The 19,091-nt window shown below is 40.1% G+C and overlaps 4 protein-coding genes across 4 annotated transcripts in view; 3 read left to right on the forward strand and 1 right to left on the reverse strand.

The window, feature by feature from the left end:
* LOC140923164 (tetratricopeptide repeat protein 28-like) overlaps window positions 1-13,971 on the forward strand; it is a 113,021-nt gene extending 99,050 nt beyond the window's left edge. The window contains exon 2 of the mRNA XM_073373244.1: window positions 13,708-13,971. Coding sequence (XP_073229345.1) covers window positions 13,708-13,720 — 13 coding nt within the window. The 3' untranslated portion in view covers window positions 13,721-13,971. The remainder of the gene's footprint in view (window positions 1-13,707) is intronic.
* On the forward strand, window positions 1,153-9,449 carry LOC140923451 (uncharacterized). Its single transcript, XM_073373544.1, has 7 exons — window positions 1,153-1,171; window positions 2,418-2,578; window positions 3,329-3,490; window positions 4,901-4,978; window positions 5,850-5,917; window positions 7,947-8,015; window positions 8,949-9,449. Exons 2-7 carry the CDS (start codon window positions 2,500-2,502, stop codon window positions 9,447-9,449), a joined length of 957 nt encoding a protein of 318 aa, XP_073229645.1. The 5' UTR covers window positions 1,153-1,171; window positions 2,418-2,499.
* On the forward strand, window positions 10,874-12,089 carry LOC140923452 (tetratricopeptide repeat protein 28-like). The gene has a single exon (XM_073373545.1). It carries the CDS (start codon window positions 11,076-11,078, stop codon window positions 12,087-12,089), a length of 1,014 nt encoding a protein of 337 aa, XP_073229646.1. The 5' UTR covers window positions 10,874-11,075.
* A 3,761-nt stretch (window positions 13,972-17,732) lies between the features above and the next one.
* LOC140923613 (uncharacterized) overlaps window positions 17,733-19,091 on the reverse strand; it is a 77,572-nt gene continuing 76,213 nt past the window's right edge. The window contains exon 58 of the mRNA XM_073373685.1: window positions 17,733-18,834. Coding sequence (XP_073229786.1) covers window positions 18,191-18,834 — 644 coding nt within the window. The 3' untranslated portion in view covers window positions 17,733-18,190. The remainder of the gene's footprint in view (window positions 18,835-19,091) is intronic.

A 19,091-nucleotide genomic window follows, 5' to 3' on the forward strand; every position in this document is an offset into this window, starting at 1 on the left:
ATATGGCTGGACTATATATGCACAGGCGGGTTACCCTACCTAAGCGGGTTACCTCACCTACCTGGGGTCCTCCACCTTGTTTCTTAATCTTGGTCAATAAAAACGCAAAAAAAAAAAGAAAAAAAAGCTTGGCCAATATCCAGCCATCTTGACCTCCCGCTTGGTCAATAACATATTTATTGCACACACTTATCTATCTTTGGGGTCCTGTGGTTCCTTGGAGGCCGTGTCGCTATTAAGGCGTTACAATATTATTTAGAATTTGGAAGTTAACTTTGTCAGGATGATTTCTAGCAAGTATGTCCAGCGGAATCATCAAAATTTAACTTCGTAACACTCTCATTGCGTCATTCTAATTGCGCTAGGTTTTGCAATTGTAGCTGGCGCTAAAATTTTCAAACGATTTTCGTATGACTGTAAACGGGCCAATAAATACTCAAATCACAAGGCACTCGGAATTGTAGCAATCCCTTATGTCTTTTAATTTATCCCGTTTTCTTTTCCCGTCTTTAAGCGTTAAAAAACATTAGTGCTAATAGGATCATTTCTAAATGTTTTCTCCTATACCAAGAGCCATTTTAGCCTCGATTTCCGCTATTGCCCATACTTTCTGTAGTTACAAATTTGGATTATGACCTCTGAAGCGGACACCACTGGTGAGGGAAAGTACCGCGCGCGGGGGTGTCCGTTTAATGAACGTTTGTTTTTTTACTGCCACGCCATCAAAAACAGAGATCAAAACAATTCCAATTCCTGGTGAAGAGCTTGATGGTTAAATCTTTGTCATGAAGTATCCCTGGAGGATCATCCTCCAATGTTGAATATTGATGATCATTCAGCGACTACAAATTGTTTGGCAAAGCGCATCGAATGGATGCAGCTTGCAATTTTTCTGTTTTTGAGAGCCATGCTTGTGTCTGGAGATTGTGGGTTGTTAGATAAGATTGGCATGGCAGGTAAAGGTGACTTTCAATACTCGATTCACGGCAAATATTTACCGAAATAGGTTCGAATCTGAAAACCTTGCTTAAAAGCAGGAAGTTAGAAATTTGATAATGACCAAATTTATTAAAAGCGCACGTGATACAAATGTGTATATAAGAGCTTTTTGTATTTGCTCACTGAGACAAGAACAGTAGGTCCTATCAATACATTGCAGTTACAGCAAGAGGTAAGTTGAGGTAAGGTTGAAGAAGATGAACTGCGGAACTTTAAATTTTTTCCGTACCCGAATTAATATTTGGTAAGCCCCGTACAAAGCTGGCCGGAAAAATAGAAGCATCGAAAAGATATATTCATTCTCGGTTTCTCGGTTTCTCGGTTTCTCGTCGAACACGGTCAATTTTCAACTTGATAAACGAACAGTTTCTACGGCTCTAAAAGCCTTTATATGAATCTGTTTAATCTCCAACCTGGCGCTACCTAAGCATACTATTGACTCAGGACAAAAAGTTGGAATAGTTTCTCATGAATGCGGCAAAGTGTACATCGAAGAAACGGGAAAATGCATTTGTGAACGGATTGAGGCCGAAAAAGAGAGTGGCATAGCTTTCACTAACTCGGACCTCAGCTGTTTCTAAACACAGTAAACACATAAATACGACCGGGCAGTATCCGCATTGGGTCCTTTTGACCCTCGTAGGTAATCCTCTCTTGTAAAAGAGACTATCCGCATACGATTTCACTCTAACAACATCAATAGAGACAGTGGAATTATATTGCGATTCCAGAAGCGTGGATGCCCACAATCAGACACCGCACAGAAACCTCGGGAACGAGGTTGACCACAGCAGCCGATCGGTACAACAGTGGCCAGTTGCTATTCCTGAACACTAATGACACTAAGGATGGAAATCAAAAACCCATGAGTGAGGTACGAAATGTGCCCATCACTAAAAATCACGGATAACAGTGACGCACAGCAAATTGTACATTATCGGCTGATGAAGACCAGTAGTAAGCGGTCGAAATTGTGAGACAAACAATAAACGACCCATTGGGTATCATTCACATCAATAATACTGAGATGTAGTGTTATTTTGGCTACCGTGTTTGCACTTATACATAGGCTCATTTAATATTAGAGTGAGTCTTATTTTACTGCCAATGGTATTTACGTTTGAAATGAAAAAGGTGAGATCGAGATAAACCAAGCCGAAACGGAATGATTAGATAGGCAAGTCGTATAAGCGTCGGCACTGTAAGTTTCATTTTCGAATGGGTTGTTCGCAGATAGTTTACACTAAGGTTTTTTAAAAAAATGTAAAATGAAAAATATCTATCTTTAAAAGACATCGTAAACGTTTGCTCAATATATACGTCGGTTAAATGATTACATTTTTCTAGCACTTTTTGGCAAATATATATTGAATGTTTTCGTTTTTTTTTTGTTTCTTTTTCTGACTTTTGTTAAACAGAGCTTTAACCGAAGAAAAGAGACGGCTACTCACTGATCGGGACAGAAGTCACAGAAGGCGAAAAAATTCCAGAAAAAATCTCATGGCGGCGAGTTCGGTCGAAAATGACGTCACATCACCTAACAAAGGCATACTCGATTTTGACAAAGAGACCATACTTGGTAAGAAATTGCTATATTTTTTGAATCGGTAATCTCTCTTTTAACTGCATACTTCATTGTTTTCCTTTAGATAAAGGCATGGGCATTTTTGGTTAAGGGTTTAAAAGGTTATGTGTTTTTACAGTATTAAACTGCTAACACACATTCTAACCCGGCCTCCGCAAATGGCCACGTCCATACAATGGCTATCTCTCGGGGGCAACCAACGAGAATATAGTTCAAAACCACTTAAACATAGCATTGTTAAACGTGTTTTAGTATTTAGACGGTAGATATAGGCATATTTTTATCCCCTAAAAAATTTTTCATCTGTTCAGATTTCCTAGCTGGAAGTCTAGTGATTCGAAAATTATAGACATCAAAACTTACCTTTTCGAAAAATTTCAGCCAGAAAAAAGGCTCCCGAAAATTGTAGGTTACCTTTTTAGGGTAAAAATCCGTTAAAAATTGGCTCTTATAGCATTTTTTAGAAGTTCGAAAATCCTAGGAGAGGCAGACTAACAAGAAGTTTGCAAAAAATGTTCAGAAAATTCTAGATCTCAAATCGTCTTCCGAACAAATATTTTCCGAAAATTGTCGTCGGGTGCCCCTGATCTCTTCGAAACAGAGGAGAAAAAAAGAAGAAAACACTTAAAACAGACTTTCAAAAGACACGAACATTACCTAATAGAAATGCCATATCTTGCCATGGCTCAAACGCCACTTGGCTCTCATAGCAGACTAAACCTAACTCAAGTCCTCTTTGTTTAGCAATAGCAGAAGTGTACTTTCAAGAAGGCAACAAGGAATACCGGAAAGGAGAACTCAGGAATGCCATATACTTCTACACTGAGGGAATTAACGTGAGCTGCGAAGATGACGAACTTAATGCAAAGCTCTACAGCGACAGAGCAGCAGCTCATTTTAGTTTGGGTGAGTCCATGTGCGCGGTTCATGCTAAAAATTGTAATTACGTCGGGAGATCTCTACGGGCATTTGCAAAATGACAAGTTGAAGGCAAGCCGCTGTAAAATACCACACAGATCTGACGCGAATGTTTTTCGGAGCCTGGTGAGATGAAATATACCTATTCTTAATGTTCATTTTAATACTTCTTTGTCAGTTCTAGCATTTTTGACCAAGTAAATTGAAGGAAAGTTGTATGTTAATGGGAACAATGTTTTATCAAACTTACAGACACTCGTTTATTATATATTTTCTCTTCTTTCATGTTTTCCTCATATATTATCAATCAATTTTACAGTTGCTAAGTTAAGGGATTTTGAAAAGGTTATTAACATACGCGAAGAAATTTAATGAGACGGACCTGAAATATTTGAGTGTGACGAACCACGAAACCAAAAAAAAATTGATGAAACCGTCATAAGAATGGATGAAAAGAGAAAAACTGCAGACAAGTGCCAATCAAAAGAACTTTGATGGTCTGAGTTACTTTGGCGTGAATGAACCGCCTGGCAGCAAGAGAGAAAACCGAAGCAAACTTGGAAACAAAAACTTAACTTAAAACAACAACAACAGCAATAACAACGCTAAGCACACTGGAACTGAAAATTTGTGAATTTAAACCATCTAATCGACGTCAAAAAAAAAAAATTGTTATTGAGGACGATTTAGCTTGGGTCACTGCTTATGGAATCCTCAAACCGAACATGCCCCATTTTCAAGGCCCTGATTAAAGAGATGGAAATGAAAATTACAGAGAAATTGTACTCACACAACAGAGAGCGAAGGTTGCTAACCTTCTCTGTACAGTTTTTGTTCTATAAAGAATGCATTATAATTGTTATTTTTCCGGAACGAAGGTGACACATCAACGGACAGTGAACTTTTAAAAGGTGCGGCTTCGATTGAGCCTCAAAGATCGATTTTCTGCGACAAAGCCGTTAGTATCGTACCCACTGGCTTAGGTTTCCTAAAATTTATGAATTGCATAACATTAACAATTATATAATTATTCTAGGTTTCTGTTACTACGTCTTATTAACAATTAAGCACTGAGTTGGACAATTTAAGGCCTTCATTTGACATCAAACAATGTTTTTGATGCCTGTTAAATTCAATGACGAAAGCGAAGCCTTTTCTAGCAACACGCGATCACAGCCATCACATGCGGAGAACACTGAATTTTAACTATATAAACAGTAAAAAGTTGCTTTGATTTCCCGTTACACAAACTATATTATAGGGGTTTGTTGCTTCCTCGCTGCGATAATGACTGGAAGATTTTTCCCATCTTCCAACAGCGCCAGCGCTTCTTGTTTTTTACACATAAATATAAAAGTACAATTATTTTAAAAATTAAAAGGTCTCTTTCCTCAACAGGAAATAACCAGGAAACCTTGAATGACGCCAAAGCAGCCATAAATTTGGAGCCAACTTTTATTAAACCTATAGTTAAAGGTAAAGCCTCTCTTTATGGTGGGTTTTGTTTGCATTTTGGGTCAGTCAGTGTTCTAGATATTTTGAGTTAATGTGAGTAATTTCTAAGAACTAGATTAAATATGTGCGGGGGATTAATATGGGCGTTTACATTGGCGAGATGGGAGCGAGCCATTGTAAAGCCCATACAGATGGAACACGAATATAATGCTGAGTAGAGATCTGTATCAAAAGTTAATGAATGCTGATTAACTGAGCTGGAGTTTTGGTTTGTTTTTGTTTTTTCGTCAAAAGTTTTTGTTATTTCTACTGTTAAATAATTCACCAACCCAGTTCGGTTGATTTCCCTTGAGGTTTACGGAGGTGTAGATACTACCTATTGATTGGTCATAGCTTTGATGAACAATTGATTTTACAAATAAATAAAAAATAAAATTCAGGGATTTTACGTGAAAATAAAACAAACAGAAAAGCAAGATAACTAGACACATAGAACATCCAGTCATTGTTTAAACTATTTTTATAGCTGAAATCATCATCCTACGACAAGACAAGGCAGCTTGTTAAAGACGATGCCAGGGCTATTTTTTCCGTTCAAATTAGGAAAGCCGAGTGATTAGATTGTTAAAAATAATAAAGTGTGTAGTGTGTAGTGTGTAGTTGCCAGGCGAAAGCTATTTCAGTTGGTATTTCACTACAACAGTGATACCTAACGTCTAGAGACCGTGGCCTTGGATTGTACAAGTTAAGGCTACCATGATGTTTTGTCAGAGACTTTATCGTACCTGCGAGCGGTGGTTTCTCCAGGCCGGACGCTGAGACACCACTGAACACAGGGTATCCGATTCTAGAACGAGGACGACATATTATGCCCTAAATGTTTATTTTTTAGGAGCGAGTGCTTGTGTAAAACTTCATCTCTACGAAGAAGCCATAAACTGGTGCGTCAAGGGATTGGAAGTATCCTTTTTTGTGACATTCTAAAGGACCTCCATATCGGATTTTAATGAAACTATGCAAATGGTTTACATTGTAAAGGCAAAGCAGATTTCATGCTTGATGTGTAAATCATTTTATAATTAACCATTGTGCTGCTGTTGGCCCTGTTTCTTTCACAAATTTTAACCATACAATATTCTGGGAAAAACGATTTTGCACATTTAATTCATTTCTAGACGGCAGCAAAAGACTGTCACAAACTGGCACCAAAGTCTGTTTTATAGGTCCTTATCGTTAGTCAGAACTCTCAGGAGCGTAGCGGGAGGTTTGAAGGTGTGCGCACGGAAAGAAAGGTTGGTCCTCCCTGCAAACCGGGGGAGGGGGGTCTGGGGGCATGCTCCCCCGGAAAATTTTTCAAATTCAGGGGCTCAGAAATGCCATTTTCAGATAATAAAAACGAAGGAAAATGCAATAATTAGCTGTTTAATCGACATCTCTAGTGTTATCGGTAGGGTGCGATGTTTACGGAATAAAGGTAAAAAACAGTGACGCCTTTAAGGAGGTTACAAGCAAAGGACGAGATGTCTACCCGTCAGACGGGTAAATTGAAAGATTTATCAATCCATCCCGATCAAGAGAGCTTTATCCTCTCTCGTCCCGATTTAATGACAAAAATGTGTTCAGGGAATATAAAATATAATATATTTTCAAGATTTCAGCTGTACGCACAGACGTATGTGCGTATGTGGACGCTACGCCCCTGACTCGTCAGACCAGTCCATTCGTGAAGAGAATCCACTATTAACCAGAACTCTATCAACCAGTTCGGTCTTTTCCTAAAACTATGCACGGTAGTGATGTGTCCTTTCGATAGAGAAAGCTAACGGAAAAAGCTGATTTCATTCTCAAGCTGAACTGCCTAGGTGTCTAGTTCTGGATTTCGGTAAGCACCCTAGCTAGTTAAATCGAAGAAGTCAATTCTTCATTCGGAAGAGTACACCAAAACAGCAAAAATAACGTAACACAAGAAAGACCCTCTGAGACTTATCAACCCCTTCCCTTGATCTGTTGAGCCCTAGGCAAAATTACAATTCTATTACTTCTTGGTACGAAGCTTGGATATTTAACAATTAACGAATGAAGCTGAGTATCTTTGGCGGATAACACCCTCCGAGATCTCCATAATTCTTCATATGATACGAAAGCCGAATTCAATAATTGTTTTATTATTCAGTCAAAATAATTGCTAGTTTAAAAACATGGCTAAAACACGCTTACCTCCATCGATCCATCGATGTTAAGTTCATCTTCGATAGTGCACGTTTATTTTTGTTCAGCTCCGCAAATATTCTCCAAATAGCAGATGTCGCCCTTCGAGTTGTCTTCTTGCTGTTCTTGTCATGTTTTTAGTTATTTCTTCGCCTAGTTCTTACTCTTGAAATGAGTGAAATATCCACCATTTTTCAAGTTCACAACCAAAACAACTCAACCTCGTCCCAAGGTTTTCTCGGTTAACGGTGCCTTAACCTGCACGAACGTTGCATTTTTGACGTCATTTCCTCATTAAACACAAAATTCTTCCAAATTTGGTCATCAGAAACTGGATATGGTGAATTATGCGTGTGCTTTTAGCCAATCAGAATCGAGGATTGAATGAATAATCAATAAGGTTAATAACTACTCTTAAATACTCTATAATAAGAAAAGGAATCTAGCAAGTAAAGGTAAGAGGGTCACGTAACAATAACAACAACAACAACAACAAATGGTTTCCAGAAAATAGTGTTGCTTTGATTTGTTTGGATTTGCTTCAGTTTTGCTTAGAGTCAGGAGACTTCAGTTGTCAGCGTTTTTGTTCACTTCTTTGATATTACATAGCTAATAAGTAGCTGTTTTTCCCTTTGAATAAAATGTAAATGATTTGATTCACGATACAAGAAACTAAATTCACGAACAGCCCTTTTACACCCTCTCCACTCAGTCCTGATTTTATAAAGAATGGAAGAAAATCTTATCCTCTATAAAGTTAAATAAACTTGACGTTTAAAAGATCAACAAAGACAACCCAACCCTTCTGGTCTGTAAGACCACAGCTATCATTGAAAGCACTAGAAAGCAGGTAATATGACCTTCACAATTACACCCGAGAGGGAGCGCTTAATGTACTAAAATTCTCTTTAAAACATTTAATTTGTCTGGGCGAGTTCGGGCTCTCTAGTTCTGCACTACTGAAATCATTATTGCGTGACGCCAATGTGTCATAGTTGGGACAGCTTCGTGATCGGAAGATGCAAAACCTGCTACGTAGTGCAGAGTACAGCGCAGATGTGGAGCTTTCTTATCATGTATTGCAGAAAGTCTACGTGGTTCATTAGAATCGGCGAATGCTGGTGCAAAGGAGATATTGTCATTTTTTACCTTTTGATATATTGCCTGTTTACTCATCTCAAATACCTCATATTACTTCAGACACGTTTGCTTTTAATCAGATTTCATTCTAACTGTCAGCGGGTGCAAGTTCACCCCGGTTCCTTCTTGTAGCTCTGTATTGGTTATAGCCTGCAGAACAGGCGTTTTTGTTCGCTTTTTTGTGGCGAGTGAAGTCAAGCGCCGGAGGAGTGTTAGACACGGGCGACGCGAGAAGGCGCAGAAAAAATGAAGCGTTATTTTTTCTGCGCCTTCCCCAGTAGCGCGTGACTCGAGCTCCATTCCCGCTTCGTTCGCTCGAAAAACGCGAAAAAAACCCTCTTGTTTTGCAGGCTATATTCGTTTGCATAATAATAGCATGTGGCTATGCGATTTCGCGCCAAAATAACCTCGAATTGCATTTGGGTTGCCATACCTGTTGATTGATTTTTTAAAATTGGTATGCCTGTGGTGTGGTGTGGACGGACGGTCGGTCGGTGTACGGTCGCGTGATTACCAAATTTTCGCGCCTGCTGACCGCTCTCAGTGAATATTAAACCAATCAGGTAGCCGTTGTAGAACAAAAGATAAAATAAATGCATGGCAATAATGTATTGTTTGTCTCTGTACTCTTTTGTTTTTACAGGGTGAAAGTTGCTTCTCACCTAAAACTAAGAAAAAAGAAGTAGAATACAGTTTTAAAGAAGAAACCTCAGTTAAAGGTGCAAATTATGCTCACTGCAGCAGCGACGTCGACGAAACTATCAGCTACTTGAAGCACGCTATAGAGATTGCTAAAGAAGAGGGAGATAGAGCTGAGGAAGGGAGGGCGTATGGGAACCTCGGTGTCGCCTATGAACTTTTAAAAAATTTTCCTCAAACGATTGAGTGCTGTAGACTCCAATTAAGCATTGCTGAAGAAATGAAAAACTTGGCTCAGGAAATTGCGGCTTGCACAAATCTTGGCTACGTTTACTTTACTTCAGGAGACCCTAAAACAGCTATCTATTACTATGAAAGACTGTTAAAAATTGTCGAAACCTTAGAAGAGACAGATCTGAAAAGAATTGCCTATGAGCGTCTTGGGAACGCTTATTTCAAAAACAAAGACTTCAAAAAGTCCTTAGCTTGTCACAAACTTTATTAAAAAGGCGAAATTGAAATGGGCGATAAAGCTGGAGAGAGAAAGGCATATAACTTACTTGGTAACGATCATTACTGTCTGGGAAATTTTCAAGAGGCAATTGACTGCTATCGGCTTTATTTACAAATTTCTAAAGACGTGAGTGACAGGGAGAATAAAAAACTAGCTTATTGTTTGCTTGGCAAAGCGTACCAGTGTATCGGCAATTTTAGGAAGGCAATCGAATGTCATGAACTTCATTTGGCTTTTGCTACAGAGCTGAATGACAGGCTTGGACAAGTCCTGGCTTACAATGATCTTGGCGATGCCTATCAGTGTATCGGAGAATGCAAAAAGGTCATCAAATACAAGGAAAACTGTCTAAAAGTTTTCACTAATGAAGAAATCGGAGAACAGCACAGGAACATATTGTGCTCTGCATATTCTTGTCTCGGCAATGCTTATGGCCTTCTTGGATTTTTTAATCAAGCTCTTGACTACTGCCAACGCTGCCTTGAAATTTCAACAGAACTTGGAAACAGGGAAGCACAGGCATCTGCATATTCTGGTCTTGGCAGTAGTTATGTTCATCTCGGAAATTTCCAAAAAGCTGTAGAATGCCACAAATCTGAGTTAAAACTTGCTGCAAAATTGGGAAATAAAAAAAGGGAGGGACAAGCAAATAGCAATCTTGCTGTTGCTTATTTCCATCTGAGAGATTTCGAAAAAGCTATACATTGCCTTGAACGTCAACTCAAGGTTGCCAAAGAAGTTGGAGACGCGGAGGGAGAGCAACGCGCGTATTCGTTACTGGGTAGATGTTATTATGACCTGGGAGATCTACAAATGGCAATAGAATACCACAACCGATCCCTGAAACTTGCTAAGCGCATTGAAGACAGTATCGGTATAGGGATCGCGTATGGAAATCTAGGGTTTGTATACAACGATCTTGGAGATCCAAAAAAGGCGAAAGAATGTCATGAAAAGCATTTAAAAATTGCTCAACAGGTTGGTGACAGGGTTGGTGAGGCTAAAGCGTATTTAGGTCTTGGTCGAAGTTTTGAATCGACGGGTTCTCTACAAGAATCCTGTGAATGTTACCAGTCCAGCGTCAACATATTCAACGAAGTTAGGGCTTCTATTTACCTAAAAGATGCCTTGAAGATTACCTTTCGCCATATGTACAAAAGAGCTTACACTAGATTATGGCTCCTACTGTTGAAACAAGGCAAGGTGACTGAGGCTTTGTTGGCAGCAAACCAAGGGCGTGCACAGGCATTACGAGATCTCATGAAGTTGACCTATAGCCTAGAAAAACCTTTCACTAGTGTACATACGCGATCTTTGGAAGAAACCATACTTCAGGTATCTAGTACTATTCCCTCAAATGTAGCTTTCACGGCGGTTTATGGCAAACAAGTTGTTTTCTGGGTTACTAGAAAAGGTCCAAAATTTTCACTTACTTTCAGGATTAAGAAAATCAGTGACGGTTTTTCGCCAGATTATGCGGAATCTTATCTTTCTTCGTTGACGGAAAGTGTCCGTACAGATATCGGTGTTAGGATTTGTGTGAAATGTGAGGATCATTCATTGAAAAGGCTAGGAGATAGTGAATGGATAAACACGGACCAGTCCCAGGCCTGCTCAATGTCACGTCAGGTCAATCCTTTGAAAATCTTGTATGACATTGCTGTTAGTCCCATAGCAGATTTGATAAGCAGTGATGAACTTATCATTGTTCCAGACGGCCCATTGTGGTTGGTTCCTTATGCTGCGTTCATGACACCCAATTCAAAGTACCTTTGTGAGACTTTCAGAATCCGAATGATTCCTTCTTTAGATTGTTTGAAAATCCTCGCAGACTTTCCAGTGGGGTATCACAGGGAAACTGGAGCTTTGCTTGTAGGAGATCCATGCGTGCAAGAAGTTGTTTTCCGTGGGAGAAGGAAACTTCAACAGCTTCCATGTGCAGAAAAAGAAGTAAAAATGATCGGACAAGTAACTAACACCATGCCTCTCACTGGTACGGAGGCAACAAAAACACAAGTTTTGAAAAGTCTCTCCTCAGTTTCCTTGGTACACATCGCAGCGCACGGTTGTATGGAAACTGGAGAAATTGTCTTGGCACCAAATCCTATACGATCATCTCCGATACCCACAGAGGAAGATTTTCTCTTGACCATGACTGACGTTTTAAACGTGAAGATTCGAGCGAAACTAGTTGTACTAAGCTGCTGTCACAGTGGTCGTGGAGAGGTAAAGGCTGAGGGTGTGGTTGGCATTGCACGAGCGTTCCTGGGCGCCGGTGCTCGATCTGTTCTGGTATCCCTATGGGCCATTGACGACGAAGCAACTCTGGAGTTTATGAAAAGTTTCTACAAGTTTTTAGTGGAGGGACGAAGTGCGAGTGAAGCTCTTAATCGGACCATGAACTACATGAGGGAATCTGAACAGTTCAGTGAGTTGCGACTCTGGGCCCCTTTTATTCTTATTGGAGATGACGTCACGCTGAACTTGGCCGGAAGGCAAGTAGTTTCTGATAATCTTATAAAAACAATTGAGTGGTTGGACCAGTTTTATGGAGCAAAGCTCCCTTCAAGGATCTTCCGTCGTTTTTTAGATAAGTACAAGAAAGCACTTCTGGCTCGTAACGTTCTTTGATTAAAACAACATTGTCCACGGCTGTGGTCGTGGACGAATTAAACCACTTTACCGTGCAGCCAGTTTTTCCGAACGCAATTCATACCGATCCGCTGCCGACATTTTATTGAGTCCTCTCAATCTGTTTATTTCAACGAACAAAAATAAATTTAAAAAGCGTGAAATTAGTGACCACCGATCTAGAAGACTTGGCCGACTCTTAATTGCATTTCTTGTTGCGAATTCTTTTTTCATAGCTGGACATACGTTGTCATTAGCTACGACTGTGGTCGCTTGAGAAAACAGCCGACAATTCACGACGCCACCACTGTTTTTCCCTCAAAATGACGTCTGAGAAAGGAGGGCAAAATTTCCATACTGATGACGCATTACTACCCAAATCTGGGTAGTGCTTCTGATTGGCTGAGGTAAATATCCCACATGGCACGATCAATCAAAAGCACTACCCAGATCTTTGTAGTGGCGCGTCATCAGTATGGAATTTTTGCGCTCGTTTTTCAGACGTCATTTTGAGGGGAAACCAGAGGTGGCATCGTGAAATGTCGGCTGTTCTCTCAGGCTACGACTGTCAGCTAACGCCCTATTATTAAAAATTCTAGAGATCTTATTGGCTTAAGCCACCACGGTATATGAGCCATTATAACATGCTCTCCAAATGTGGTAACTGTACACGTCCGCCCAAAATTAAAAAAAAAGATGAAAATCGGTTGTTTTTACAGATAAAGTCGGGAAGAATTCTCGATATTTGTGGGCGTTTTTAATAAAAGAATTATTCCACTTGCGCTTGTTGGATATGAGATAATTATAGCCAACTCGGCGCTACGCGCCTCGTTGGCTGCTGTCATCTCTTATTCAACGCACCCTCGTGGAATAATTGTTAATTATATCATATAAATGCCAAGGAAATAACAGGTGAGTTTCGCGCGAAAACATGTTTCATATCTTCACACGTGAAAAGATCACCGTTGCAAAAAAATATTAAAAGTGAAATAGTTTGGTATTTCATTGGTGTTTATATGATAAATAGTACGTTACATGGCTGCTTGGAGATATGAAATTTCTCTTCTCATGAAGAAAATATTTCACTCCGACTCGTTCGCGGCTGGCTCACTCGTTAAATACCGTAAAATTCCGATAATAAGCCCCGGGGCTTATATTTTTCAAAGGCCCTTTTTGAGGGGCTAATTTTTGGAGGGGCTTATATTCGGAGGGGCTTACCTACGGAGGGAAATTTGCGTTTCAAAATCGATTGGGCTTGCCTTATAGTTGGAAGTAAATTTACCGTTTTGGCTTCGTTTTACTTTGTATTTGAGGGCAATTTTCCAAGTACAAGCCCCCCGGGGGGCTTATATTTGGAGGGGGATTTAACGGAAGGTTTTTTGCATTACCGGCTTGGGAGGCTTATATTCGGAGGGGCTTATACATGGAGGGGCTTATTTTCGGAATTTTACGGTATATACTTTCGACACTCGAAGAGAAACCATTCGTATCTCCGCACGGCCATGCAATATCCTCTATCTCCCTTCCCTTCTGGGGAAGGTATAGCTTGAATTATATCGAAGAAAACAACGTGACCAGGTTGATTAACACTATCATACCTGTTTTTGTTCTTCTATAGGAGCGAAAAGTAGAGGCTGCAAGCAGTTGACAAGACCTTAACTTGAAACATCTTAAGACTGTGGGTCCAGTAATATGGTCTAAACTAAGCAAGGATGTAAAAAACGCAGAATCAATTTACGGCTTTAAAAAGAAAAATTCGTAAGGTGGATCTTGAAAAAGTAATCACAGAGGGCTGTAAAAACTGCTTTCTATGTTGTACATAAATGACATTTTCTAGACAAAAAGAATACCTCTTAATCAATAAGTATTGTTTTATACGATAAATCCGAATACGTTTTATCGATATTTTTTTAGTATGTATATTTTTGTAAATTTTATTCTTTGGAAATATATGTTTTTTATATTAAGTAATTAGAGCTAATAGTATTTTAATTTAGCGTCCCCTATTAGTAGGCCTTACATGGCCAGCTAGAAGACCTGACACTGAAATAAAGTTTATCATCATCATCATCATCATCATCAAGCACGTATAAAGTTCGGTTCCTTCTATAGGTACCGAGGGGCAGATAACTTACAACAAAAGAAACAATACAACCAAACAATTAAGCCCCCAGGAGAACTCTATTGTTTGGTTCCTTTGTTTTGTTTTTGGTGATGACGATATCTGCTGAAAGACTCTAAGTTCTGATTATTTATATGTCAGAGTGGCTAAAAAAAAGGCTTCAGGGAGAGTATCCATCCGAGCTTAACATAACGGCTGTTTATTAAAATGAATTTATTCAGTTGTATCCATATAAACTTAGTATAAGAAAATTTACGACCGTCTTAAGGCTCATGCAGTGCAATTCGAGTAATTTTAAAAGCACTCATCGTGCCCAAAAATTACTGGCGGCGGAACATGGTTTCAGAACATTCATTGAACATGAAAGTTAAAAAACTAAAAACTGAGAGGTACTCACCCTTTTCCGCAGTTTCCATCCCTCTGGTAAATAAACTCTGGTTCAGTGGACAAGCGAAGTCTTCAACTACAGTCAGCATTGCACTAGCCCAAATTCATTTCTTGTTGGCATATGCATCTAATTAGAACTAAAGGCAGTTTACCATACATAGAGCGTTTTCACTCAAATGGTAAGCATCTATGCAAATATATTGGGACAAAAGAAAGCGTTTACATAAGAAAAGAGTTCAATTCCCAAAGGGATATTCTCGCTACACCAACATGGCCGCCGTTTCATTGTTTTGGAACACCAATATGGCCGCCGTGACGTATGTGAAAACGCTCTATATCGCCTTGAAGGCAATCACGGTGGAATGCAACGCGGGCACCTGTGACGTCGTGCCGCACACTTGCATGAGTTATTTTTGACAAGTTTACTTAAGCTACGTGCAAACGGACGCAACAACTCCCAACGTTAGGAGTTGTTGGCCAACAATGTTCCTTCCGTTTGCACGGGACTATAAGTTTGAGCGGTTCCAAACTTTGCGCAACAACTCCCAACTACACACAGCAACATGCAACAGGGTGTGCAAACAGACGCAACATGTAACATCCAACAATGTTGGGAGTTGTTGGCCAATAATGTTGTTTCGTTTGCACGGGGCTTTAGGGCCTGTTAACATGAAGGCGGGAAACCCTAGGGACTGAGATAAACCGCTTTTACGTGCAATCTTACAACCCTGTCGTACAATAGTTAAAATTAAAAAATTGTTAGGGTGTAAATATTCCGTTAGAGTGGGACATTTTAGAGTTTTCTTTGTCTTAAAAACATGCGTGCTGAGTCGGAAAACTTACGAAAAAAGGTCCTTTCAGTAAAAGGTAAAAAGGTAAAGGCGCACACGAGCCAAAGGGCCAAACGGCCGGAGCTTATCCAGGTTTCCTTATCATGAAGCATGCCTAGGAGTATTGCTACTCCCCCCTGGACGGGATGCTAAGTCCATCGCAGGGTAATACCCCACAGCAGCATGTCGCCGGTACCCATTTATACACCTGGATGAAGAGACAAAGTGGAGGAAAGTTCTTTGTCTCAGAAAACAACGCGACGGGCGAGGCCTGAACCACGTACCTCCAGATCCAGAGTTTACTGCTCGGCCACAAAAGCCCCCACAACTGGTCAGAGGCCCCTATCGTACTTATTTTATTTTGGAAAAACTGAACTCGCCTGTTTCTTTGGTGGTTTGCTGTCATAATTCGGCTGTTTTTAGGGCCTATTTTCTGCGCGATTGTTGACGAGATCGATCGCTGAGTTCGATCGGGGAAGAGTACAAAAAAAATCCGTGGGGCTACAGGTGGTAGGTAATTTCTTAAGCACATCCCCTCGGGCAATAATATTTCATGAAAACAAAATTTGCATCCTGTCTAGCCCAGCGTTCGACCTCGACAATTGAATGCGAAATAAGGGAGTGCAAGCAGACTGCAGACTAAAGATAAGAACAGACTTTTGTCAATGTTACTTCTTCGAGTACAGAAAATACCTTTATACAAAATGATATCAATAAACATAATTTACATTGCTATCTATTCTTCTTTAACGTCGCTTGGACGATAGAGTTAAAAACTATAACTCGTAATACACACTAATCACTATGTAGTGTGATATTCTTAACTGCTCCAACACATTACACGTCGACTAACAGTTAATCTGTAAACAAACATCTTGCACCTTGTGCGTGGGGCCTAAAGAAGTCGCTGGCTCCAGTTCAAATAGAATATAGAAATATGCATGTATAAAATAACATTTGCCTCGCCCCATGTAAGGGAAATCGAATTATAGAATCCGGGGTGAATTTTTGATTGAGGAATCCTGAATCCGAAATCTCCCTAACGACTGGAATCCGGAATCCAATCCACTGACAAGGACTCAAGAATCCACGGCGTGGATCCAGAATCCACGACTGTCTTGGATTCGCTTACATGGGGCGATTTCTCCCTTGTGCCTCGACTGTTCGCCAGTTCTAATTCCTCACTAGCCTCAACGACAGGAGTAATTTAGGCAGAGCGACGGAAACAAGAAACACCCACAATCATAGCATGCAAAAAGTCGCTTTCTTTCTAGAAAATGAACTCGTCGATTCTAAAGGCCACAAGAGCCTAAGGGCCATCAACTAGCAGGGACTTTGACGACGTGGTCAATACTCACGTGAATGAGATTTTAGATTAGGGGGCTTAAGGCCTTTTTACAAGGAGAGAGGGTTACCCTTGTGCCAGGGTTACTCTAGCAAGCGGGTTAAACTTAGCTCTGGTTTAGAAACAAATTTCACGGATAGGGTTACCCTCTCACCCGGGTCAACTTTACCAAATTTACTAACATGTTTCGTCACGCGTAACATTCTTTGTAACGTCCAAGATTTGAAATAAAACTTAAAGTTCTCTACAGAAAACACGTTAAATTCACGAAAAACGGGAAAATATTATCATCGTATACAGAAAATAACTTGTATTGTTTAGATGTTCATAATTTAGCTCAGAAATTGAATAACTCCGTTCAAATTGTCAAGATTACTGGTCACGCATGACAGAGGAAAGTTGTCTCGGGTAGGCGAGTTATCCCAAGCAGAGCGTTTACAAGGAAGGTACGGGCAACTCTCTACCACGACGATGACGACAACGTCAAAAACAATAGGTTGAATGACTAAAACAACAGCTCCACACGTGCATCAAGCTTTTTAGTACATTTCTTTGATGTACATACATACATACATCCTTTATTTGATAAAGCAGGTTGAATAAATGGCAGCTATTGCTGATGTGGACCCGCTATCTACTTTACACTATAATGAATTAACATCTAAAAATTTATCCTAATATAAATAATTATAAATACAAATAATACATAAATAAATGGATAAGCTTAAGATGACTATGTAAAAATAAATATATAAATTGCAATTAAGTTAACTTAGGGCCTGTTTACATGGAGGTGGGGGGCCCCAGATAGGTGAGGTAACATGCGGCGGGTCATCCCACCTATCATGTAAACGTGATCAAATTAAAATGAGAGATTATATGGACAGGTGGGTTACGCCACCTAAGCGGGTTACCTCACCTAACTGGGATCCCCCACCTCCATGTAAACAGGCCCTTAGACTATGCAAATGAAAGATAAAAGGATGACTGATCAAAATGACGAGTAATAAACTAGATATCAATAATATATAAATTCATCACTATTCTTATTGGTTGCAGCAGAGATCGTGCCGAAAGTAATTTGGTCAATGCATTTAGAGAATTTCTTAATGTGCACTGCACGACGTGAAACCTCCTAATGCGTCGTTTTGTCGGGGACGTTAACATACGACAACTAATTGTTCATTCTCGTTTTGAACCTAGATACAAAGTCCTTAACAATTCAACTCCAGGAGAAATGGCATACATTTGACAAATTGAGTAGGTCCAAATAAACGCGATAAAGTTTGAAAGGACGCAAATTTAATTTTTTTGCGACGTCTCCTCTGCCGTCGTCGTCGTCGTCATTGCTTAAGCTAACTATTATCTACAGCTCTCCCTTTTTCTCTTAGCCCTGTTCACCCATCCGAACGTTATGTCACCTGGGAGCAAAATCTTCCACTGATATTTTTGCCTTCATTCTCGGCGACAACCCTCTGTCCAGCGGATGCGTTCGTTTGCCTCGTTGCCGAGGAACAGTCGGGAGAGGCAATTCACCTGAGGAGGAATGGGAAGTACTTAATGGTGTGCGCGTACGCGACCGTGCTACAACAGACGATGGCCTCGAGGTAACTGGACGGTTGGTATGTGCAGCACCATACGCACTGAAAGTACGAGAATATAAAGTGTACTGCTCACTCATTCCGCTAAATCGGTTGTAACTAGCGGAACGACTACCAGTACCGGTAGTTTTAGGCCTGATCTGTTCCTTTTTTATTTCCCCTGGAGGCGTCGAGTCTCTTGGAAAGGTAAAGAGATCATCCTTTCGGGTAGAACCATGAAGTCTTTGATACAAAGAATTTAGCTCAACGGACGGCTTTCGAAGACGACCCCGAGAAGTTTCGTCCGCTTCGTCCACTTCGAAAGAACTTGAGTCGAGTTCGTCTTCCTTGTCAAGTTCGCAGTGTGAACAAGTAGGAACTGGGCAAGGTGACGGTTCGACTTGAGAAAATATATGTAGCAGGAGAGATCGAAAAGCTAATGCATCTTGACAACTACATCGGCCATGCCATGATATGTAACCTGCAAATTAACAAACCTATTAATCAGTATTTAAATGTATGAAACTACAACAGTTTTTTTAAAAATAAAGTACACAGTCGTACTCCATATGCAAAATGCAATGCAAAGTGAATACGCATTAAATGCAAATGATGCATTGAGTTAAGCCACACTCTTTTAGCAAACTACCGTAAAATTCCGAAAATAAACCCCGGGGCATATATTTTTCAAAGGCCCTTTTGGAGGGGCTTATGTTTGGAGGGGCTAATCTACGGAGG

Source organism: Porites lutea, chromosome 13 (genome assembly GCF_958299795.1).
Source record: "Porites lutea chromosome 13, jaPorLute2.1, whole genome shotgun sequence".
In the NCBI taxonomy this organism is placed as follows: Eukaryota; Metazoa; Cnidaria; class Anthozoa; order Scleractinia; family Poritidae; genus Porites; species Porites lutea.